The sequence below is a fragment of the Heterocephalus glaber genome, unplaced genomic scaffold (genome assembly GCF_053883595.1).
Source record: "Heterocephalus glaber isolate CG9 unplaced genomic scaffold, H.glaber_assembly_v1.0 deba00000594, whole genome shotgun sequence".
Lineage (NCBI taxonomy): Eukaryota > Metazoa > Chordata > Mammalia > Rodentia > Bathyergidae > Heterocephalus > Heterocephalus glaber.
Window position 1 is genome coordinate 18968830 of NW_028258151.1, and position 19077 is coordinate 18987906.

The 19077-nt window shown below is 54.1% G+C and overlaps 1 protein-coding gene across 12 annotated transcripts in view; it reads left to right on the plus strand.

Annotated features, from left to right (window-relative positions):
• The window catches only part of Ano1 (anoctamin 1), a 175144-nt gene extending 156287 nt beyond the window's left edge, over positions 1-18857 (plus strand). For all 12 annotated transcript variants that reach the window (XM_004852162.3, XM_087205446.1, XM_021264455.2 and 9 more), the window contains 6 exons: positions 763-908; positions 4108-4260; positions 10060-10112; positions 11304-11488; positions 15325-15430; positions 17066-18857. In XM_004852162.3, coding sequence (XP_004852219.1) covers positions 763-908; positions 4108-4260; positions 10060-10112; positions 11304-11488; positions 15325-15430; positions 17066-17335 — 913 coding nt within the window. In that variant the 3' untranslated portion in view covers positions 17336-18857. The remainder of the gene's footprint in view (positions 1-762; positions 909-4107; positions 4261-10059; positions 10113-11303; positions 11489-15324; positions 15431-17065) is intronic.
• Positions 18858-19077: the final 220 nt, after the last annotated feature.

Below are 19077 nucleotides of genomic sequence, written 5' to 3' on the forward strand. Positions count from 1 at the left end.
AAGGATGGGGAAAAGTCACCCCATTGTGCACAAGGAGAGGGAGGAGGCTGAGTGAGCACTCTGGGGAACAACAGACACCCCGAAACCCACCTGTGGGTGCCAGCATTGGCAGATGGGGGTCAGGGCTTGCCTTCCTCCCTTTGGGCCTTTCAGAAATCTGTGCCCATTCCTCCTCCCCAGAGGGGCCGCTCACTGGACTATTCTCCATGGTCACAACTCCTAAGAGTCCTCCACTGGCACAGCCAAGCCCTGCTTTATGTTGTCCCCAAACCCTGCCAGCTGTCCCATGGCTTTAGGTGGCCTTTATGTTCCCGCCCCTCGGTGTCCCTAAGAAGCCTACAAAGCCATGATCCTTTCTGGCAGAAGGGGGGAAGAAATACCCATGTGGCAATAGTCACTAATGCCAACAAATGAATTCAGGGCTTATCACAGAGAATAAGAAATAGCACCTAGGAGCAGGGTGCGGTGGCACACACCTTGGAATCCCAGCACTCTGGGAGGCTGAGGCAGGAGGATTACAAGTACAAGCCCAACTTGGGCAACTAAGCATTAGTGAGACACTGTCTCAAAAAAATTATTTTTTAATTTTGAAAAGGCCTGGGGATGTAGCTCAGTGTAAAGTCCTGGGTTCAAACCCCAGTATAAGAGAGAGGGAGAGAGAGGAGAGGGAAAAAGAGAAAGAAAGCAGTGAGGGAGAGAGGAAGGCCCACCTAGGGATCCAGACCCTTGCCCCCACCACCACTGATGCCAAGCATCTTCCAGGAAGATGAAAAAGCTCATCCGTCGCCTGAGGCGGCGGCGGCAGAGCCCCTCGGACCACGAGGAGCAGGGTAAGAGGAAGCAGCGCTATGAGGTAGACTACAACCTGGAGCCCTTCGCCGGCCTCACCCCCGAGTACATGGAGATGAGTGAGTGGAGGCCTCAGCCTCACCGGGCCCTGGGGCGGTGGCGGCAGGGTAGAACCGGGCCCTGGGGCTGTGGAGTCCCAGCTGGAGATGAGGGCAAGGAGTACCCAAACTCTGTGACACAGGCGCTGTTGCCCATGGGTCTGTGAGCACCACCCCTCTGGAATGGACCTGGCTCTTGAAGGCCCAAGACAGGCAGCGTCATCCCCACCTATACAGTCCGACACACAGGCTACTTCCCCGCTCTTCCCCAACCATCAGAGACCCATCCCACTAAGCCACAAGTCCCTGCTCCACCCCAGGCTCTGGCTGCCCCTCAGTCCCTCCACCCCCGAGGATTCAGTTTCTGGGCCACACTCCTCCCCTTCCTGGAGTGAGCTCCTGAGGTTTGCTTCCTTAGCACAGAGTAGGACCCCACAGTGGCCTAGAGATGAGACCTGGCACCCTGAGCTGTGTTGCTGGACAGAACACCCAGAGGGCATGTAATTCTTGCAGGAGGGGCAGAGCAGAGATGGGGATAGCCATATGTGGCTTCCACAGCCCTCTGGAGTCCCTGGCCCCACTTCCTCTTCCTCTGCTTCCCCTGCTCTGGCCACACTGGCCTCTTTGCTATTCCCTCGTACATTGCTCGGGTCTGGCACAGGACCTTTCCCAGTGAAATGCTCTCCCCCAAATACCTGCATGACTTCCTATCTCCCTTCCTCCAGGGTGCTACTCAGAATGTCCCTTATCAGGTGTCTTCCTGATCACAGAGGCCAAAGGGGGAGCCCCTCCCCGACAAGGCAACAGCCTTGCCCTTCCCACTGCTCCCTGCTGCCAGTCACCAGCTGGCACCTTCAGTCCCTCCTTGCTCTGTCCTGACTGTCTAACCCCCCACTCAAGGCAGGCTTCATGCCACTCATTCTCCTGCCCCCTGAGACAGGCCCGGGTATACAGTTGGTGCTCAATACATGTTATGGATGAGTGGGTGCAAGAAGACAGGCAGGAAGACTCAGGCAGAGGGGCTCCGAGCACAGTGTCCTTGGCCACTGCGAGTAGGTTTCAAACCCGAGTTCGATCCCCGGTACCAAAAAAAAAAAAAAAAAATGCTGGTTCCCAAACCAATCCCTGGCCTTTGCAGGGGAGGGGCTGTCCAGGACTCTGCATTTTCCACAAGCACTGAGAAGGCTGGACAGGCCTAGAGTGAGTGCCTGAGTGCACACAGGTCTGCACTGTGCCGAGCAGCAGTGTGGCCTCAGGTTGCAAGAGCTCAAGGGATGATCCTGTGCATTGCTGCAGGAGCATCTTCCTGTACCTCCCTGTGCCTCCCTGTGCCTCCCTGTGCTCCTCCTGTGGGCTCAGTGGCTCCAGAGAGGTGTCCCCAGCTCCCCAGGTGATTGTATAAGGAGCACCTGGCCACTGACTGGGCTCTAAAGGGCCGTGTTTTGATGGCTGTTTCTCCTCTCTGTGTTTCTGTCATCTCTTTTGATAAGGGATTGAACCCAAGACCTTTATACTGAGCTACATCCCCAGCTCTTTTTTCATTGTTTATTTATTTATTTATTGTTTGGTATTGGGGCTTGAACTCGGGTCCTTGTGCTTACGCAGCAGGCGGCGAAACCACTGACCTAAATCCCCGGCCCTTCATTGTTTATTTTGAGACAGGGTCTTGCTAACTTGGTAAGTTCCCCGGGCTGGGCTTGAACTTGCAACACCACACTTAGCCTGTCTCCTTTCTCCTAGAAGAAAATCCAGGCTGATCCAAAGGCAGCCAGGTGGGTGGCTCCAAGGCAGCTGCTAAGACTCAGCCATGGGGCTATGGCCAGCCAAGTCTGGGTGCTGGGCCCTCCCCCACCCTTGAGGTCAGCCTGCGCCTGCTGTAGAACCTGGGAGACCAGATAACTAACAAAACCACCCCTGGCCATTGGCCAAGAGACTGTGGACGTTTGTGGACGTCTGGGTTTTCCTAGTGGTTAGAAGTCTCTATGTTGCTCCTGGGTTTGGAAAAATGCAATTCCTGGAGTGGGCTCCTCTTTCCCACACCTGGCCTGACCCCACCATCCAGGGTGTGCTTCTGTGCCCCGATTTGTTCCTGTCACACCAGCTGCCGTTGTCTCCTGGAGGGGAGACGGAGGCTGGCACCAGACCACACAGATGTGGAAAGATGAAGGAAAGGCCAGATGGGGGTGTCCCACCCTGGCCCAAGCCCCAGCAGCCTCTCCCACTTCCCTCCAGCCCTCTCTCATCCTGTTAGTGCCACACAAGGTGGCATGGTCACTTGGAAGTGGGGACACTCACCCCCACAAGCGGCCTGCAGCCCCTGGCCCATGCGCACAGCCCACAGCGCCTGGCCTATCCAGTTCCCCGGTCAACTCCAGAGCATCCGCAGAGGTTTTCACCCAGCCCGTATCAGGAGAGCAGGAGGTGCCCAGAACAGTTCCCACACAGAGCTCCCATGGTCCCTGCCCCATCCACCCAGTGCTCACAATGCTCACAGTCAGCCACTGGGCACTGGGTGACATTCTGTTGGCTTCCTTATTTGCCACCTGGCACTGGGCACCTTTGGACCAGGTCCAGATATATTTCTCCGCACTGGCTTCCCCTAGCCAGTTCCCTTCAGCGACCTTTTCCTGACCTTTCCTCAGAGCTCAGCCTGTGCCAGCTGCAGTATCGAGGGCCAGAGAAGCCCCAGTGCCCACTCATGGCTAAATGACCAGTAGGAGTGAGCCCTGGGAGGGGAGGGACCAGACCGTCTGCAGGATGGGACCACCTACCCTGAGACCTGGAGGAGGACACATGTCGGGGCTGAAGGACGGTGAGGGAGACAGACCTCCCAGACCTCCCGGACCCCTGGCAATGGGAGAGTGAGACAGAACCGAGGACCTCCGCACCTCAAGGATGCAGCCTGGGCCTCCAAGCCCGCTGGGGCCTTTTCCTAACCAGTGACTTCATGTATCAGAGGAGCACCCCACTATTCAAGCGACAAGCACAGTGACTGAGCAGCATCCAGGCTTCTCCCTTTGGCCCCCTCTTAGCCTCAGGTCACTGGGGTCATCCTGTCCTGCAACACACACACACACACACACCCGCAGCTGCAGGTGGCCCTCTGGAGGCAGGGTGCTGACCCGAGGTCTGCCGAGCTGAGCTTGAGGGCCGAGCAGCAGGCATCCCACCCGCTTTGTGGCCAGGCATGGTGGTGACCAGCACCTCATTCTCTTCGCAGTTATCCAGTTTGGCTTTGTCACCTTGTTTGTCGCATCCTTCCCACTGGCCCCGCTGTTTGCACTGCTGAACAACATCATTGAGATCCGCCTGGACGCCAAGAAGTTTGTCACCGAGCTCCGGAGGCCAGTGGCTGTCAGAGCCAAGGACATTGGTGAGTGAGCAGAGGGAAGGGTTCAGAGCAAGGGAGGACTTCACAAAGCCAGAGTCGGCACTGGCCATGTGGAGTCAGGGCAGCCTCCCCACAAGGGCTCCTCACTCGGCCCTCCCGGGTGATCCGAGACCCACTCGTCCTCCCCCACCTCCCAAGACAGACTCACTGCACTGGGGAGGGGAGGGAATCAGATCCCAGTGGCCCTGGAACGCAGAGATAGACCCCAGGGACAGTAGCATGCGCTGGCTAGCAAATATAACCTGTATCATGTAACTCTGCGACCTAAGCTTCCCAAAAGAGAAGAGAAAAAGGAGAACAGATTCCACCATTGAATGACTCCCCATTTAGTCAGAACTTCACTCAGGCTATTTTTATCCTGTGGACCTAGGATAGAATCCTGGGCCTCGCACATGCTAGGCAAACAATCTACCACTGAGCCACACCCCCACCCCATTTTTTTTTGAGACAGGGTCTTGCTTGGTTGCCTAGGCTGGCCTCAAACTTGAGGTCCTCCTGCCTCAGCCTCCCAAGTAGTTAGGATTACAGGAATGCACTTAGGGTTTTCACTCAGGCTTTCCCACTCCAAGTCACTTATGCCTCATCCGTGCAGAAGAGGGGTTTGGGGGACTGCAGGAGGCATATTTAAGGTCAGTGGAAAGTATAACCACAATAGGCATGTCAAAAACTGATGCAGACTTCCTGCTGGGTTAATGAGCTCCCTGTCACCACCAGAGGCACTGAAGCAAACAGGATGTCCAGGAGGGATAAGAGACATAGGAGACCAAGCTTTCAGGCCCAAAACCCCACCCCACGCTTTGGGCAGAGCTGTCCCTCAGCAGCAAGGATAATGCCCCTCTTGTTCTAAAGTGAGACTCAAATTTCCAGGTGAAAACAATATGGCAAACTCCCCTAATTTTATCTCCACAGTTTTAGTGAGAATGCTACCTCCAAGCTAATCATTGGAGTAAACAGAAGATTGAGTCATGTTAGGGTTGTTATCATTCTGTTGGAATGAAGATGACGTATCAGCTGAAAGGGCTTCTTCAGGTTGAACTTTCGTACCCCAGACACACTTTTGCAAAACCGAGGGATGCTTCCTTGGTCCTTGCAGCCCTAGATGTCAGGATCATTCTCATTGGAACACCACTCAAGTCTTGCCATTCGCACCATCTTCTCTCCTGCACTGGTTAGCAGGTCTCCAGGGATCTCTGGTGGCCTGGCCACTGCCCACCAGATCTACCGGTTCTCCACAACTTGCCTGTGAGATGATGTGGACTCTGGCTTCTCTTACATGGTGCCTTTTAGTCTGAACCAGAGGAAATTGCACATCCGCTGTCAAACACCATCAAACATCGGCAATTTCATCCGGTTCACCCTGAAGCCTCACATCCATAGTGCAGGATCTATGTTAGGAGCTTGGCTCAGAGGAGCCTGAAAATGTGGGTGCTGTGTCAGGAGGGAGGTAAGACAGTATTGCACTCGGCCTGGACACTTTTGCTTCCGTATGTCGCTTCTTGTGTGGATGAGACAGATGATGGAAACCCAGCAAAAAGAAATGCCGAGCTAGACCACTCAATGAGCTCTGTCTATAAATTTTACAAATGTAAAAGCCCTGTGTGAGCAGATCCTCCCAGGTCCCTCTGGGCCCCATTTGGCCTCATCTGTGGCCAGGGGGGTCCCTTGCCCCTCACGTCACACCCCCAAGTGCCCAGACCCCTGGTGGCCACACAGCTGGGCCCTGCGGAAGCTCTGAGTCAGCTGTCAGCCCAGGCTTCCAGCAAAGGGCCAGAGAGTAAAGGTCTCATGCTTTGTGGTCCCCAAGCCTTAGCAGGACTCTTTGTACTGCAAGTCTTTTATCCATTTTTTAATTTGCACTTAAAGATATAAAAAGCTATTTGCAGCTGGTGGACAAGGTAGAAAATGGGCCCCGGGTTGGATGTGGGCCACGGGCAAATCCCACTCTGAAGCCAGGTAAACCTCTGTCCGGCTTCTCAGAGGAGACGCACACCCTGCTCTGACAGCCCGCCCTGGAGAGCTGGGAGCAACATGGATTTTTCCTGCAACTTTCAGCCTGTGGGGGTCCTCTGAGGAGCTGCAAGGAAGCCTAGGTGGCTCTTCAGTCCCATTTCCCACATGGGGACACTGAGGGCCAGGTGGTTAGAGAGCCAAGAAGGACACAAGCCCTCACCTTTTCCATGAATAGAGGGTTGGCTTGGAAAACCTCACAGCACAGACAGAGGCTTGGAAATGGGGACCGCAGGGCACCCTGACAGTCCCTGGAAACCATGCCTCTGTGCCCTGTAGAAGTAGAGAAAAGCATGTGGCCTTCCCATCACTGATTCTCACAAAGGCCTGATTCTCAAGACGCCTGAGCTGAGGCCCCGGCTGAGTCCACCGCGGGCATGTGTTTGCTTTGGCGCCTCTGCCTCCAGAGGCTCTTGCTGTCCCCAGTCAGTGGCACCTGAAAACTTGGACACTTATCAGGGCAAAAAGAGCACCGCACTGGCCTCCTGGCTCCCCATGGCCCCACCGGCTGCCGTCCCCACCAGCAGGGTGGCCACATGTATCTTCAGGGTTTGGCTCCTGGCTCCCTGTTCTTTTCCAGGGCTCACGGATCAGCTGCCACTTCCTGGTTCCTATCTGATTGGTGGAAGGTGTGATCAGCTCGTCTTTCACATGTTTGTTTGCAGGCTCCTTACCTGTAACCTTTTGCTCAACAAGCTTTTGTATTCCTCCTGTGATCCGTGCAGAGCCTTCGGGCTGGCCTCCCTGTGGACAGACAGCCCAGGGACCCCTGTGACCTGTGCCTCACTGGCTCTGGCTGGCCAGGGGAGGCTGTGCTCCAGAGCACAGGTGCTCTGTCACCCTTGCCATGGACTGGGAGGCACAATGGGTCCCTGAAGGGCCCCAGCCTCGTGCATAGGAACCAGCCCTAGGTCCCCTGGCTCCCTCCACTTTGACTTCCTGCTGTCTTCAGAGGCTGCCGGGAGAAACCTCAGCCATGTTTCACTCCTGGACACCCTTGCCAAGCTCCTGATTTTTCCCAAATACTTCCTTACTGTATTCTTGGAAATGGGCCTTAGAGCCCCCCTGGGAGGATTTTTTTTAAAGGCCCAGAAAAAGACAAGCTCAAAGAGGTGGCTCCCCATTATTGGTTCATATAAAAACAGTTCAGAGTTTTCCAAAAGAACATCCCCCGTTTAACCTAGGGATCTTAAGATCAGTAAGTGTTAGCCAAGATGTGCAGCAGAATCATTTGAGGGTTCAAAATGGACATTCTGCCTCTGCTCTAATAGAGGCAGGGATTGGAGGTCTGGTTTTGCACTTTTCTTTCTTTTTTATGGTACTGGGAATTGAACCCAGGGCCTTCACAATAAGCTACACCTCCAACCCTTTTTTTTTTTTTTTTAATTTGAGACAAGGTCTCGCTCATTGCCCAGGCTGGGCTCAAACTTGCAATCCTTCTGCCTCAGCCTCCCAGAGTGTTGGGATTACAGATGTGCGCCACCACACCCTGCTGGTTTTGCACTTTTAGGCATCTTCCATCACCTTTGTGCAGGGACCCTACAGAAAGCCAGCATCTGGACATAGACACATTATAGACCTGTAGGACAGGCTGAGTTCCAGGCTCCAGGAGACAGTGCCTGACACTCTGCTCACTGGCCTGTCTATCCTTTATCCTCGTCTCTCCCATTTCCTATTGTCATCTCTCTGGGCCTGTTGGGTGACAGTAACCTGGCCCATCTCCCTCACTTACCCTAGGATGTGCTGAGCTCAGGTGCCATCCTATGGGAGCCCTGTGTGTGGAGATCTCAACCCATGCCTTGGCTCAGCACCCCAGCACCCCAGCTTGGAGGTCTCAAACTCAGAGCCCAACAGGCCTGGTGGGCCACACACTGAAAACAGTAACTCCCAGAGTGGCATGCATGGCTCCATGATTCCCAGAACCCTCAGCCATCTCTGGATCTCCCGTGCCCCAGCTTTGCAGGTACCTGGTTCTGGGAGACGACAACTCCTCTCTTAAAACAAAGGATTAGGAGTGTTTAAGTCATTCCTAGATGCAGAAAGCAGCTGCAGTGCCCAGTGTGGTCTATAGGAGGCGCCACTGGCAGCCACTACGGGTTGTTGTAATGGAGATGCATCTGAAGATTGTGGACCAGAGCTGAGAATATTTCTGAAGCAACAAATCTAGATTTCTGTAAACATGAGTCACCATTTTTAGCAGTAGGCAAGCCTAATGGAACACCACGATGCCTCAGCAGATCCCACCAGCCACTGCTTGGCATCCTCTGCCCTGGTCTCATGTGTTAGAAAGGACTATCTGTGCTCATGAAGTCACTCAGCAAACATCTGCCAAATAGCACCAACCCTGTTTGCCAGATACTAAGTGAGGTCCAGGGGCGATATGCAATTCACAGCCTTCCCTGAGGTCCCGAGCCCACAGAAGGGCTCTTGTCCCCAACACATGGCCAGGAGAGGCCAGGATGACATGTGTTTCCACCCATGATCAAAGTGTATAAGCAATGGCATCAGAAGGATGTGTACCCTCCCAGTGCTGTCTCTGGCTCACCCCTTCCACCTGCTTTCCTCCAGATGGGGTGGCCCTGGAGCTGTGAGTGTGCAGCCCCCACCCTCCTGTCCCCACCACCTTCCCTGCCAGGAAGCTAAACTGAGAACGTCTGCTGTCATGGGAAATGCAACAGAGCGATGATAAACATCTCCGCTCAGATCAGGCTGTAGCCCCCTGCCATCGTGCACCCCAGAACGAAAGGCCAGCAAGCTCCCCTGCCGCTCCTTCTAGGGCAAGAAAGCAGTGCATGGGTAGCTCTCCCCCAGTCCCCACACTAGGAAGCCCACCTGCCCTGTTCTTCCCTAAGGACAATAGGAGTTGGCCTGTCCACCCTGAATCACCCACCTCAGACCTGGTTCAGGGTCAGGAGCCAGCGCTTGCCCCAGATGCATGCCTGGCCTGGAAGGGTGCAGTTAGAGGGCACTGGGCCTCTCACCAAGAATCACAGCATTGAGGCCTTGGTGGTGCTGTCTGCAAGACAAACAGAGGAGCAGCTCATCCCCTGCACTGGGTGATGATGCTTCTGTCCAGCTGTGACTTGGGGTAATGGGAGCGATGGGCTGTCCAGACAGGAAAAGTTTTATGCCACAGTGCTGTGGAATCATCCATCATTCCCAGAATGATTTCCTGGCCACCCCCCAGCCAGGAACCCTGACCTTGATTTTTATCCCAACACTAGTTGAGCCTCTTGTCAACTACAGTTATTCAGGTCCAGGAATTGTTGCACCTCACTGGTCTTTTCTTTTCGTGTGTGTGTGTGTGTGTGTGTGTGTGTGTGTGTGTGTGTATGTGTGTGTTACTGGGGATTGAACCCACAGACTTTGCACTGAGCTACATCCCCAGCCTCTTTTTATTTTTTATTTTGCACTGACTTGCCTAGGCTAGACTCAAACTCATGATCTTCCTGCCTCAGCCTCGCAGAGTATGAGGTTATAGACGTGTGCCACCACACCTGGAAAATGTTTGTCTCTCTAGAAAACAGGTCTCACCAGGCCAATTGGCATAATAAGCAGGTTTGCTGGAGGTGTTAGGAGACGTCAGGAACTGACTATTTCTAAGCACATCTCTCAGAAGCCTCGTGTGCTCCTGGACAGCTAACAAGCTGTAAAGCCATGGTCACTGGCTCTATGTCCTTCTAACTGCCCTGAAGAATAGACCTGCTACCTGCAAGTCAGGGCCACTAGGTCCGCCCCATGATCCAGGATCTTTAACCTGCTCTTCTCTCCCAGGAATCTGGTACAACATCCTCAGAGGCGTCGGGAAGCTGGCTGTCATTATCAATGTAAGTGACGTCTCGGGGAACTGGTCCAAATGAACAGAAGTCCTGGCTCAGTCCTCGCTGGATGCTGGGGGGACATGAAGGTGGGGTTGGGCCCTACCTCCCACCTTCAATCCCATCACAGCCCCAGCCTGCATCGAGGTCTGTTGATCTTGGGGGACAGGAGAGAGGACACCAGTTCCTCCATCCACAGCCTTCTTCAAGCCTTCAGCCAAGCATGCTCCCCCCAACCCTCCCACCTGAGCCCTAAGAAGGAGACAGAAGAAGACAGATGGGAAGGAGGGAAAGACAAGGAGAAAGGGAGAGGGAGAGGAAGAAAGGGGGGGGCGGTCCTCACTGGCAACCTTTCCAGCTCTGCTCCTTTTGGGGAGTGGGTAATTTCTCACCTTCATGTAAAATGCAAGCCTGCTCTTTAAAGGAGCTTGGGAGAGGAAGAAAGGGGAACCCGGAATGAAGAAACACCACCCCTATCCCCAGCTGAGCAGAAGGCCAGTGTCCCCCCACCTCCTCCCGGTGTCCTGGGCCTCACCCCACCTGGCCTCACCTGTCCCAGGCTGTCTTCCCTATGACCTGCTGTCTTGGGCTCTGGGTATCCTCCCCCCAGGGTTCCACTCTGTCCAGCTGTCCCTGCTTGTGCTTCAAAGCCCAAGGGAGCCACAGAGTGTCCCCACTGCCACTGCCCCATGACCCTTGTCCTTGTCACCCAGCAGCAGGTCCTGAGCTCCCCCAGAAGCTAACACCTTGCACCTTAGGGACAGAGGTGGGTGCCCAGAGCAGACAGACCCAGGCTTGGGTTGCCAATCACAACAAGGCCCTGGGATTTGGTCCCTACAAAGTGCAAGAGTGACGCTCAGCCCAGGAGGAGTCCTTGAGCCCTTGGACACTGCCCTGCCCTCCTGCTGGTCACCCACTCCCCCCACATTGAGTCATGATAGTGTGAGCTGGGTGTGCTCTAGTTTCTCCTCCCTACCTTCCTGTCTGTGCCATCAAGCCAGGAGGCGAAGTCCCTGCAGAGTGACACAGAGAGGTTTGGTGACCTGCCTGGACCACACAGTGAGAGGCTACTGCCTCTGCCTGCCCTGGCCTCCCACTGTGGGGAGCTTGCTGTTGCCAGCCCTGGAGATAGCTGAGGATGCCAGACCCCACCCCTCCCTCCGTTCACTCTCTGGTCACCCGCACCTGCTGTCACCGCAGGCCTTTGTCATCTCCTTCACGTCCGACTTCATCCCGCGCCTGGTGTACCTCTACATGTACAGCCAGAATGGCACCATGCACGGCTTCGTCAACCACACACTCTCCTCCTTCAATGTCAGTGACTTCCAGAATGGCACGGCCCCCAACGACCCCCTGGATCTGGGTTACGAGGTGCAGATCTGCAGGTACCGACCACCTTCTCTCCTCCAAGGACCTGTTTGGTGGGTTTCTGGGAAAGCCGGCATTTGAGCCAGAATTCTTTCAAGGGACAAGTCACAAAACAGCCCAGACTTACTTTTGAAAAATGCCTAGGGCCGAGGATTTAGCTCAGTGGCACTGCGCCTGCCTTGGAAGCACAAGGTCCTGAGTTCCATCCCTGGTACCAAAAAAAAAGAAAGAAAAAGAAAAATGCCTTGAGGGAGGCGGGTAGGGGATGGCGCACTAAAGGAGAAATTCAGGAGCCACAGTCTGCTGCCAGGCTGTTCCGCCCGCACAGCCTCTTCACTTTGCTTTCCTGGGTGTCAGGATCATTTTCTGGCACGCGGAAGGGACCCTCCCACAGCCTCTGCCTCACCTCCTCTCTGCTCCGTAGCCCCCAGGGAGGACTTTCTGTCTCCCCATAGTCAACAGAAGCCCCAGACTGAGTCTCACCAGTCTATCTTGGGTCACATGCCTGTCTCAGAACCAGCCACCCTTGCCAGGAGGTGGGGGACTCTCATCAACTAGGCTGGGTCATGGGTCAGAGAACTGGGGGACCCTCGCTGCAGCTGCTCTGCTGCCCAGAGGCTGGGGGGTTGTGAGGAGCTGCTTGGGAGCCAGTGTGCAGAGTCTGGGCCTGGCCACTCACTGCCCATCCTCCACGAGCCTGGGTCAGGGGCTGGGGACTCGGAGAGGGTGTCCTGATCCCACCAGTCCTGGGAATCCCAGGTGAACAGTAGGGCCAGGGAAATGTCACGTAAGGGGTGGGCAGCCACACCAGAGTGGTGAGGGTCAGGGTGGTTTCGGGTGGGCTGCTCTCTTCTGGAGCAGGGTGTGAAGAGCAGCACATGGACAAGAGGATGGAGCAGGCAGGGGTGCTGTCCTGTGGCCAGAGCAGGAGGACTGTCCGGCCACGGAGCCTGGCTCTGAGGGACACGCTATAGGATCACACCTTCACCCACAGCAGCTGTGGACAGCGAAATCTCAAACTGCGCAGACTCCCAGCACCAAAGGCCTTTGCCCCAGAATGCACATCGGGGCGCACAGACTCCACCTCCCTCCGGGCCCTGCTCTAGCTGCTGCCTCTCACTGTCCACCTCGGCTCTCAGCCCTGACCCAGGGGAGGGGGAAGAGGCCACCAGGGCTCAGGGCACTGTGGGCAGCAAGAGGAGGCTTAAGCTGCAGCATGAAAAAGAAAAGTGGAGCATCATGCTGTGTGCTCTGTGTCAGGGCGGGACAGCGCCTACCTGGGACCCTGTGCAAAACAACCTGGAGCCAGTCTGCCCACTGGAAGTCAGATGGTGACATAAGACACAATCCAACCCCACTTCTGGCTTAGAATTCCCCCACCAGCCACCTCAGTGTACAGGCTCCTCTGCTTCTGCTAGGGTTGGTCCAATAAACCCTCAGATAAACTCGAGTAAGTGGAAAACATATTCAGGTGGAAATGCGCCGAATGCACCTGGCCTCCTGCATATCCTGGCATCCTGGCCCCAAAGCGAGGAGTGCTATCCTCTCCCTCCTGACCCTCTCCCTCCTGATCCTTGGGCTGATGCAGCTGCCACTGGCCAGTATCGAGAAGGGGTCCAGACTACATAGTGCAAGCCCAGGGGAAGGTCCGAATTCAGAACCCTAAGCAGAGTTACTACTGAATGGGTACAGCTTTCACACTGTCAGAAAGTCAGGAAGTCCTAAGTGAACTGGGAATGGTGATGCATATCTGTAATCCCAGCACTCTGAGAGGCCGAGGCAGGAGGATTTCAAATTTGAGCTTAGTGTGGGCAATTTAACTGGTTAACGAGTCCCTGGTTCAAAACAAAAACTAAAGGGCTGGGGATGTAGCTCAGTGTGAAGACCCTGGGTTCAATCCCTGTTACCACACACACAAAAAAATCTTAAGTGGGACCGTGGTTACGTTAGGGACCCAACTGTATGTATATGTGGGTACATCGTTAATATGAAAGGCTCAGAAAGCCTCACTCCACTTCCCCACTGGTGGCCTCAGGGAGGGGACTCTGTCAGGGAAGGGAGTGGGATTCCCTCCTCGTCAGCATGTATCTCTGGGAGCCAGGCGCAAAGTGCCACAGCCATCCCCATCAGATGACACAACACCTTGGTATTTTCACACTTTCCATGCCAAGAACATACTCAAGCATTACATGTTTAACTGGAACGGAACTTTAGAAGCATGACTAAGAACCAAAGCGGGTAGAGAAATATACGTCTCATTTTTCTAGAAGATTCCTGAGGGCTTTGGACATTACCATCTGGGAGACAGGAGATGGGCTCAGCAGGCCGGAAGGACCCAGGTCACACAGGCAGAAGGCAAGGACACAGGGCTGAGGCCTCGTGTTTAAGCGTCTCGTGGCTTCAACTCCCACATAGACAGGAGCTGTGGGTCCCACACTCCACTCCCCAGACCCAGGTCCCCAAACCCTTGCGCCAGGTACTGAATTTTCCATCCACACCGGCCACACCCTCATCAGGCCACCTCCCAAAGGAGGCATCAGCGGGCAGAACAGAACCAAGCCCAGGTAGGGAGTGGCCCCAGCAGTGTTCGAAAAGAGTTGAGAGCTAGGATCTCTGCTGGCTACTGTTTATTCCTGCACTAAAACCGGCATTGCCACATCTGATCCTCCACCCATCCCCAGAGAGGGCATTACATTCTCCCTTGGGGAAGCCAGCGGGCTGATTATGAAAGCCAGGCAAAGGGGGAAAGAAAAACATCATTTCTGGAAAAGGTCAGTACAGGTGGTGGGAGGTGGTGTCTGAGCACAGCTAGCAATGGACTTTGAGGGATGCATAGGAGTTTGCTAGGTAACCCAAACACATTTCCCAGCATCCCAGTGTAGCTGGCCCAGGGCATAGAAGGAAAGAGGAAAGAACAGATGTGTGTGGGCTGCCTGTTCCCGTCAGAGAGCAGGTTGTGTAACTTCTGCCCGGCTCAGCACCTGCACCAGCATGTGTTTCCAGCCCCATCCTATCTCAGCATTGGCAGTTCAGTGCTGAGCAAAAACAAGACACTGTGGGTGTGGGGTTCTATGTGTTGTGTTCCCCACTGAATCGCCACCCCTGAAATGGGGCCCAGCATGTAGTAGCTCCTCAATAAATGGCTACAACATGAACGCCCAACCGAGACCTCGAGAGGCTGAGCAGTTGCTCAGGGACACACAGCAGGTGGTTGACCGTGTGGGCCGGGTAGCAGGCTTGTGAGTCCAGAGCCAGCTGCCTCCTCTTACAGTCTCTCTGGCTGGGCCAGCGAGAAATGAAGGGGTACGTATCCTCCATGGAGGTCCAGACAGATTCCAGAGGGAGTGAGCCTGGGAATCGGGGGTCACCACCTTAGCTGCAGGAAGAGGCGTGCAGGAGTGCACAGAGTGAGGACAGCTGGGCAGGGCCCCACAGGCGCCCATGTGCATCCACCCCAGACAAAGGGTGGACTCAGACAAAGACGGCGCTCGGACAAAGACGGGCAAACGGCGAGGTAGTTTTCAAACTGTTTCCCGGAAGCCAGAGTTTTGCGGAGGTCGAGGGTGGATGAGGCCCGAGTTCAGGCTGGAAGAGCCTGGCCCACTCTACCCAGGGAGCATCACCTTCTCCGGCTTCAGCTGAGAGTCTCTTTGGAAAAAGGCTGCACAGCTTCTAAGTCTGAAACCTCGAAACCAAAGGGGCCTGATGCTCACTAGGAGCTGGGCCTACTGGCGTCTCCTGGGGTCTGTGTTTCCCACGGGACCACTTGTGTGGACAGGTCACAGTGCCAGGCCAGGATTTCTGTGTCTCTCCAGCTGCCTGTGTCCCGCTTACACCCCACCATCTCCTGCAGGTACAAAGATTACCGGGAGCCCCCCTGGTCCGAGCATAAATATGACATCTCCAAAGACTTCTGGGCCGTCCTGGCAGCTCGCCTAGCATTCGTCATTGTCTTCCAGGTATGTTTTCTGGAGGAGCCTCTGTGTTTCCTGAAGGTTTGGGGATCGAGATTAGGAAGCTCTCTGTGCCCACTGTCAGGAGCCACTGGTATGTGGGGCTCAGAGACCCTGCAGAGACCTGAAGGCCGAGTTCTGGGATGCCCGGGGGTGGGGGTGGACACCTGGCCAACCCAGGCCCTGAGCTGTGACAGGCCCAAGAGCCTCATGGGAACAAGAAGGGAAAAGAAGGGCTGATGGGGTGTGAGGGAGCTATCAGTGCACGTGGTCTTTACTGAAAGAGACACGGAGGAGGGAGAGACTCCGCTCTGTGCCCAGCTTGTTCTCCCCTCTCTCTGGGTGGAAGATTGGGTGGTTCAGGCTCCAGATGACTCCAGCCCCCACCCAGCATTCAGGGGACCTGGCCCCACCTAGCTGGTCTCTGGGGAGGAGGTTGGGGCCAGTTCCTTGAGACCAGAGGCCTCCAGTGAGCAAGACCTCAGATCAGGAAGCAGTGGGTACAGCAGTGGCCCTAGTTCAAGAGAGGGAGCCACCCGGGAGCCATTGCACTACGACAAGACAGGAAGGCAGAGGCCAAGAGCCCAGAATCCAGGAACCCCAGTATGAGCTTCTCCCCAGCTGGGCCCCCTGCACCCATGTGGCCTTGTGCAGCAGTGCGCCTGTCAGCCTGTCACAGCAGTCAGGACCAAAGTGCCAAGCTGGAGACCCTGGGGTGGGGGTTCTTCTGCATCTTGGGCTATGGAACAAAGCCCCCTGGGGATGGGCAGGACAGGTGTGAAGGGGCTCAGCAAGAAGGGTTCTGGCTGGAGACTGCTTCTGCTAAGCCCCAAGGGAGCACCCAGCCCTGGGCCACCAGCACCCACGGCTGTGCTTTGCCTATCTTGGTTGGTCACTAGCTGTTGAGGCAGGGAGCGGGGACAGAGGGGATGTGACTTCCCTAGCTGTGAGTTCAGCAGCCCATGCCAGCCATGTGGGGAGCTGGGAGCACCAAACAGAAGAGGAGGTGGCTCCATGGGGCACCAGCATCATCCACAACAGATAGGTGTCACTCAGCTGGAGGTTCTAACAAATGCTCACTGGACGGAAATTTAGCCAACAAAGTGATGTGAGGTTTTGCATAAGAACCACTTTATCTTACATTCTGCCCCCAAAAAATGCCTCCATCAAGGTGGTAAATGTCCAGAGTGCCCCAGCAGGCCGTGCAGGTGGGAGGAGGGCCTGCCCGGTCAGTAGTCACCACTGACACTTGGTCCAGTTAGCTGCTGTTGCTCTGTTAATTACTTTCCTTAAAGCCTCAATCCTCCTTGGTGTATTTGATGGCACATGACCCATCGCATCACTTCTCAAGCCTCCCAGCACAGGAATTCAGAATTATTCAGAGAATTTTCCTCCCATTTACCAAATTCAAATTCATTCAAGAAAGTCAGCACATATCTCTCCAGGGCCTGCTGAGTGGGCCGCTGGCTCACATGTACCTTCTGGAAAACCACAGCCCAGAGAGGTCAAAGAGTGTGCGCAGGGCTGGGAGCGATGCATGGTGGGCTCTGCTAGGTGGGGTAGGTGCACAGTTGTGGGCAGGAGATCCAGAGCCCTTCCCAGGTGTGTCCCTCCCACCTCATACCCTGACTCTCCTTGCAGAACCTGGTCATGTTCATGAGTGACTTTGTGGACTGGGTCATCCCCGACATCCCCAAGGACATCAGCCAGCAGATCCACAAGGAGAAGGTGCTCATGGTGGAGCTGTTCATGAGGGAGGAGCAGGGCAAGCAGCAGCTGCTGGACACATGGATGGAGAAGGGGCATGCACCAGAGGACCCATGCAACAACCACAATCCCAAAGCCCACTCGGACAGCTGTGGCAGCAGCGGCCCAGCCCCCAGCCACGCATACTGCGGGGATGCACTGTAGCTGCGCTGACACAGTGGGCAGGCCAGCGGGCTTCCCCACACCACCGACAGCGACTCTCTGGCGGGCAGGCGCACTCACCCCACCAGGGCCTGGTGGTTTCTGTGTTTTCTACAAACGTGGAGGACCGCATTCTCATAGGGGACAATGTTTTTCTTTCTTCTTTCTGTATTTTTCCTTGTTTTCGCACAAAACCATTATGCAGGGAATTTTTCTATCTTTAGTATTCAAGGTGAATCAAAACGATGGGTGGTGATGGGATGATACTCGCGGCGAGGATTGGTGCTTTGCAGAGCAATAGGTGGAAACCTTGAGTCTCCAGTCCAGTGAGGAGAGGCAGTGACCCTAGAAATCATCCTCTTTCGTCTAACTGATGTGTGTGGGTAGATGCAAAATGGTGTTCAGAGACATTGGGCAAAAGCTCGTGCAATGTTTCCGGGAGAACTGAGAAAGGAAGAAGGAATAAGCAGTGTGGATACTGGTTCTGTTCTGAAGAGCATCCCCTGCCTCTAGGTCAGAAATGATAAAGGATTTTAATCATCTTTTCCTTCCGGAAGTTCAGAACCCAACCCCCGCTGGTCGGAAGAGAGGTGCCCAGCCCCGTCCACATGGAGGGCAGGGGAGCTTCTGCTTCAGTCTTGGAGCATTAAAGGGTGTGATTGGCCCTCGTTAGCAGTGACCAGTGCCCTTGTGTCCCAGGCAAACTCCCCGCCAGCTCCTCATGGGGGCATCACACTGAGCTGACCTCGGAGTTGATCATCCTCCTTATGGGATAAAACCGGGGTGACGTTACCTGGGAGGCATTTCTAAGGGAGGCTTAGTCCTGAGGCTTCCACAGTTTATTCAAAGCCTTAGAATATTTATTGGTTTGTTTTTTTAAAAAAACTTAATGATGGGGTGGATTTGAGGATTATTTTTTTCTGTAGTTTAAGGTGGCAGGAGTTTATTAGTTAACCAAATATCATTGAGAGAAATTTAAAATACTGTTACTACCAAAGATTTTTATTAATAAAGTCTTCTATTTTGGTAACACTTCTCTATATTTTTACTCATAGGAATGTCACTGTTGGACAATATTCATTTTACAAGCTTGTAAGAACAAGTCTCATAAATAATACAAGTGATCTAAATTGCAGCAGTTATACTAACCAATTATCAGAAATTTCTCAAGCACCAAGAGAAACATAAAATGATGCTTCACTGAAGCCAGGGAGAAAAAGCTTAAATGTGTTTTCCTTGAACTTGTCATGGGCATGATGTTGACATTCCTATAATCGGCTGGCTATGATCAAAGCCCATGGGTGTCATAGATTTCCATTATTTGCTAAAATCATACAACCTGATGCTTCTATTTTCTCTTGTACAGTAAGTAGTTTCAAATGAAGTTTTTGTATATAAATATTGTATTAAAATTGGGTGATTACCAAAAATCCTTTTATGGAAACCATTTTTTTAAAAACTGAAAGTACACAAATTCACAGAGGACTGTGGCTGAACATTCATTTAAATAAATTTGAATACACAATGTTCTCCTCTGTTCACTGCTGTCTTCTGGACTTTTGCCCCAGGAAACTCGAGAAGCTGAGAAGCTGTCCCCAAAGGCCCCAGTAAGTGTGTTGTTGTCGCTGCAAATTGGGAATGACTGACTCGATTGTCCAGTTCCTTTGGTGCCAGACACATGAGTTGTTCTACGTGTTCCTGGGACTCCATCTCTCTGTGAGTGTGTGTAGTACATTTGCACATGT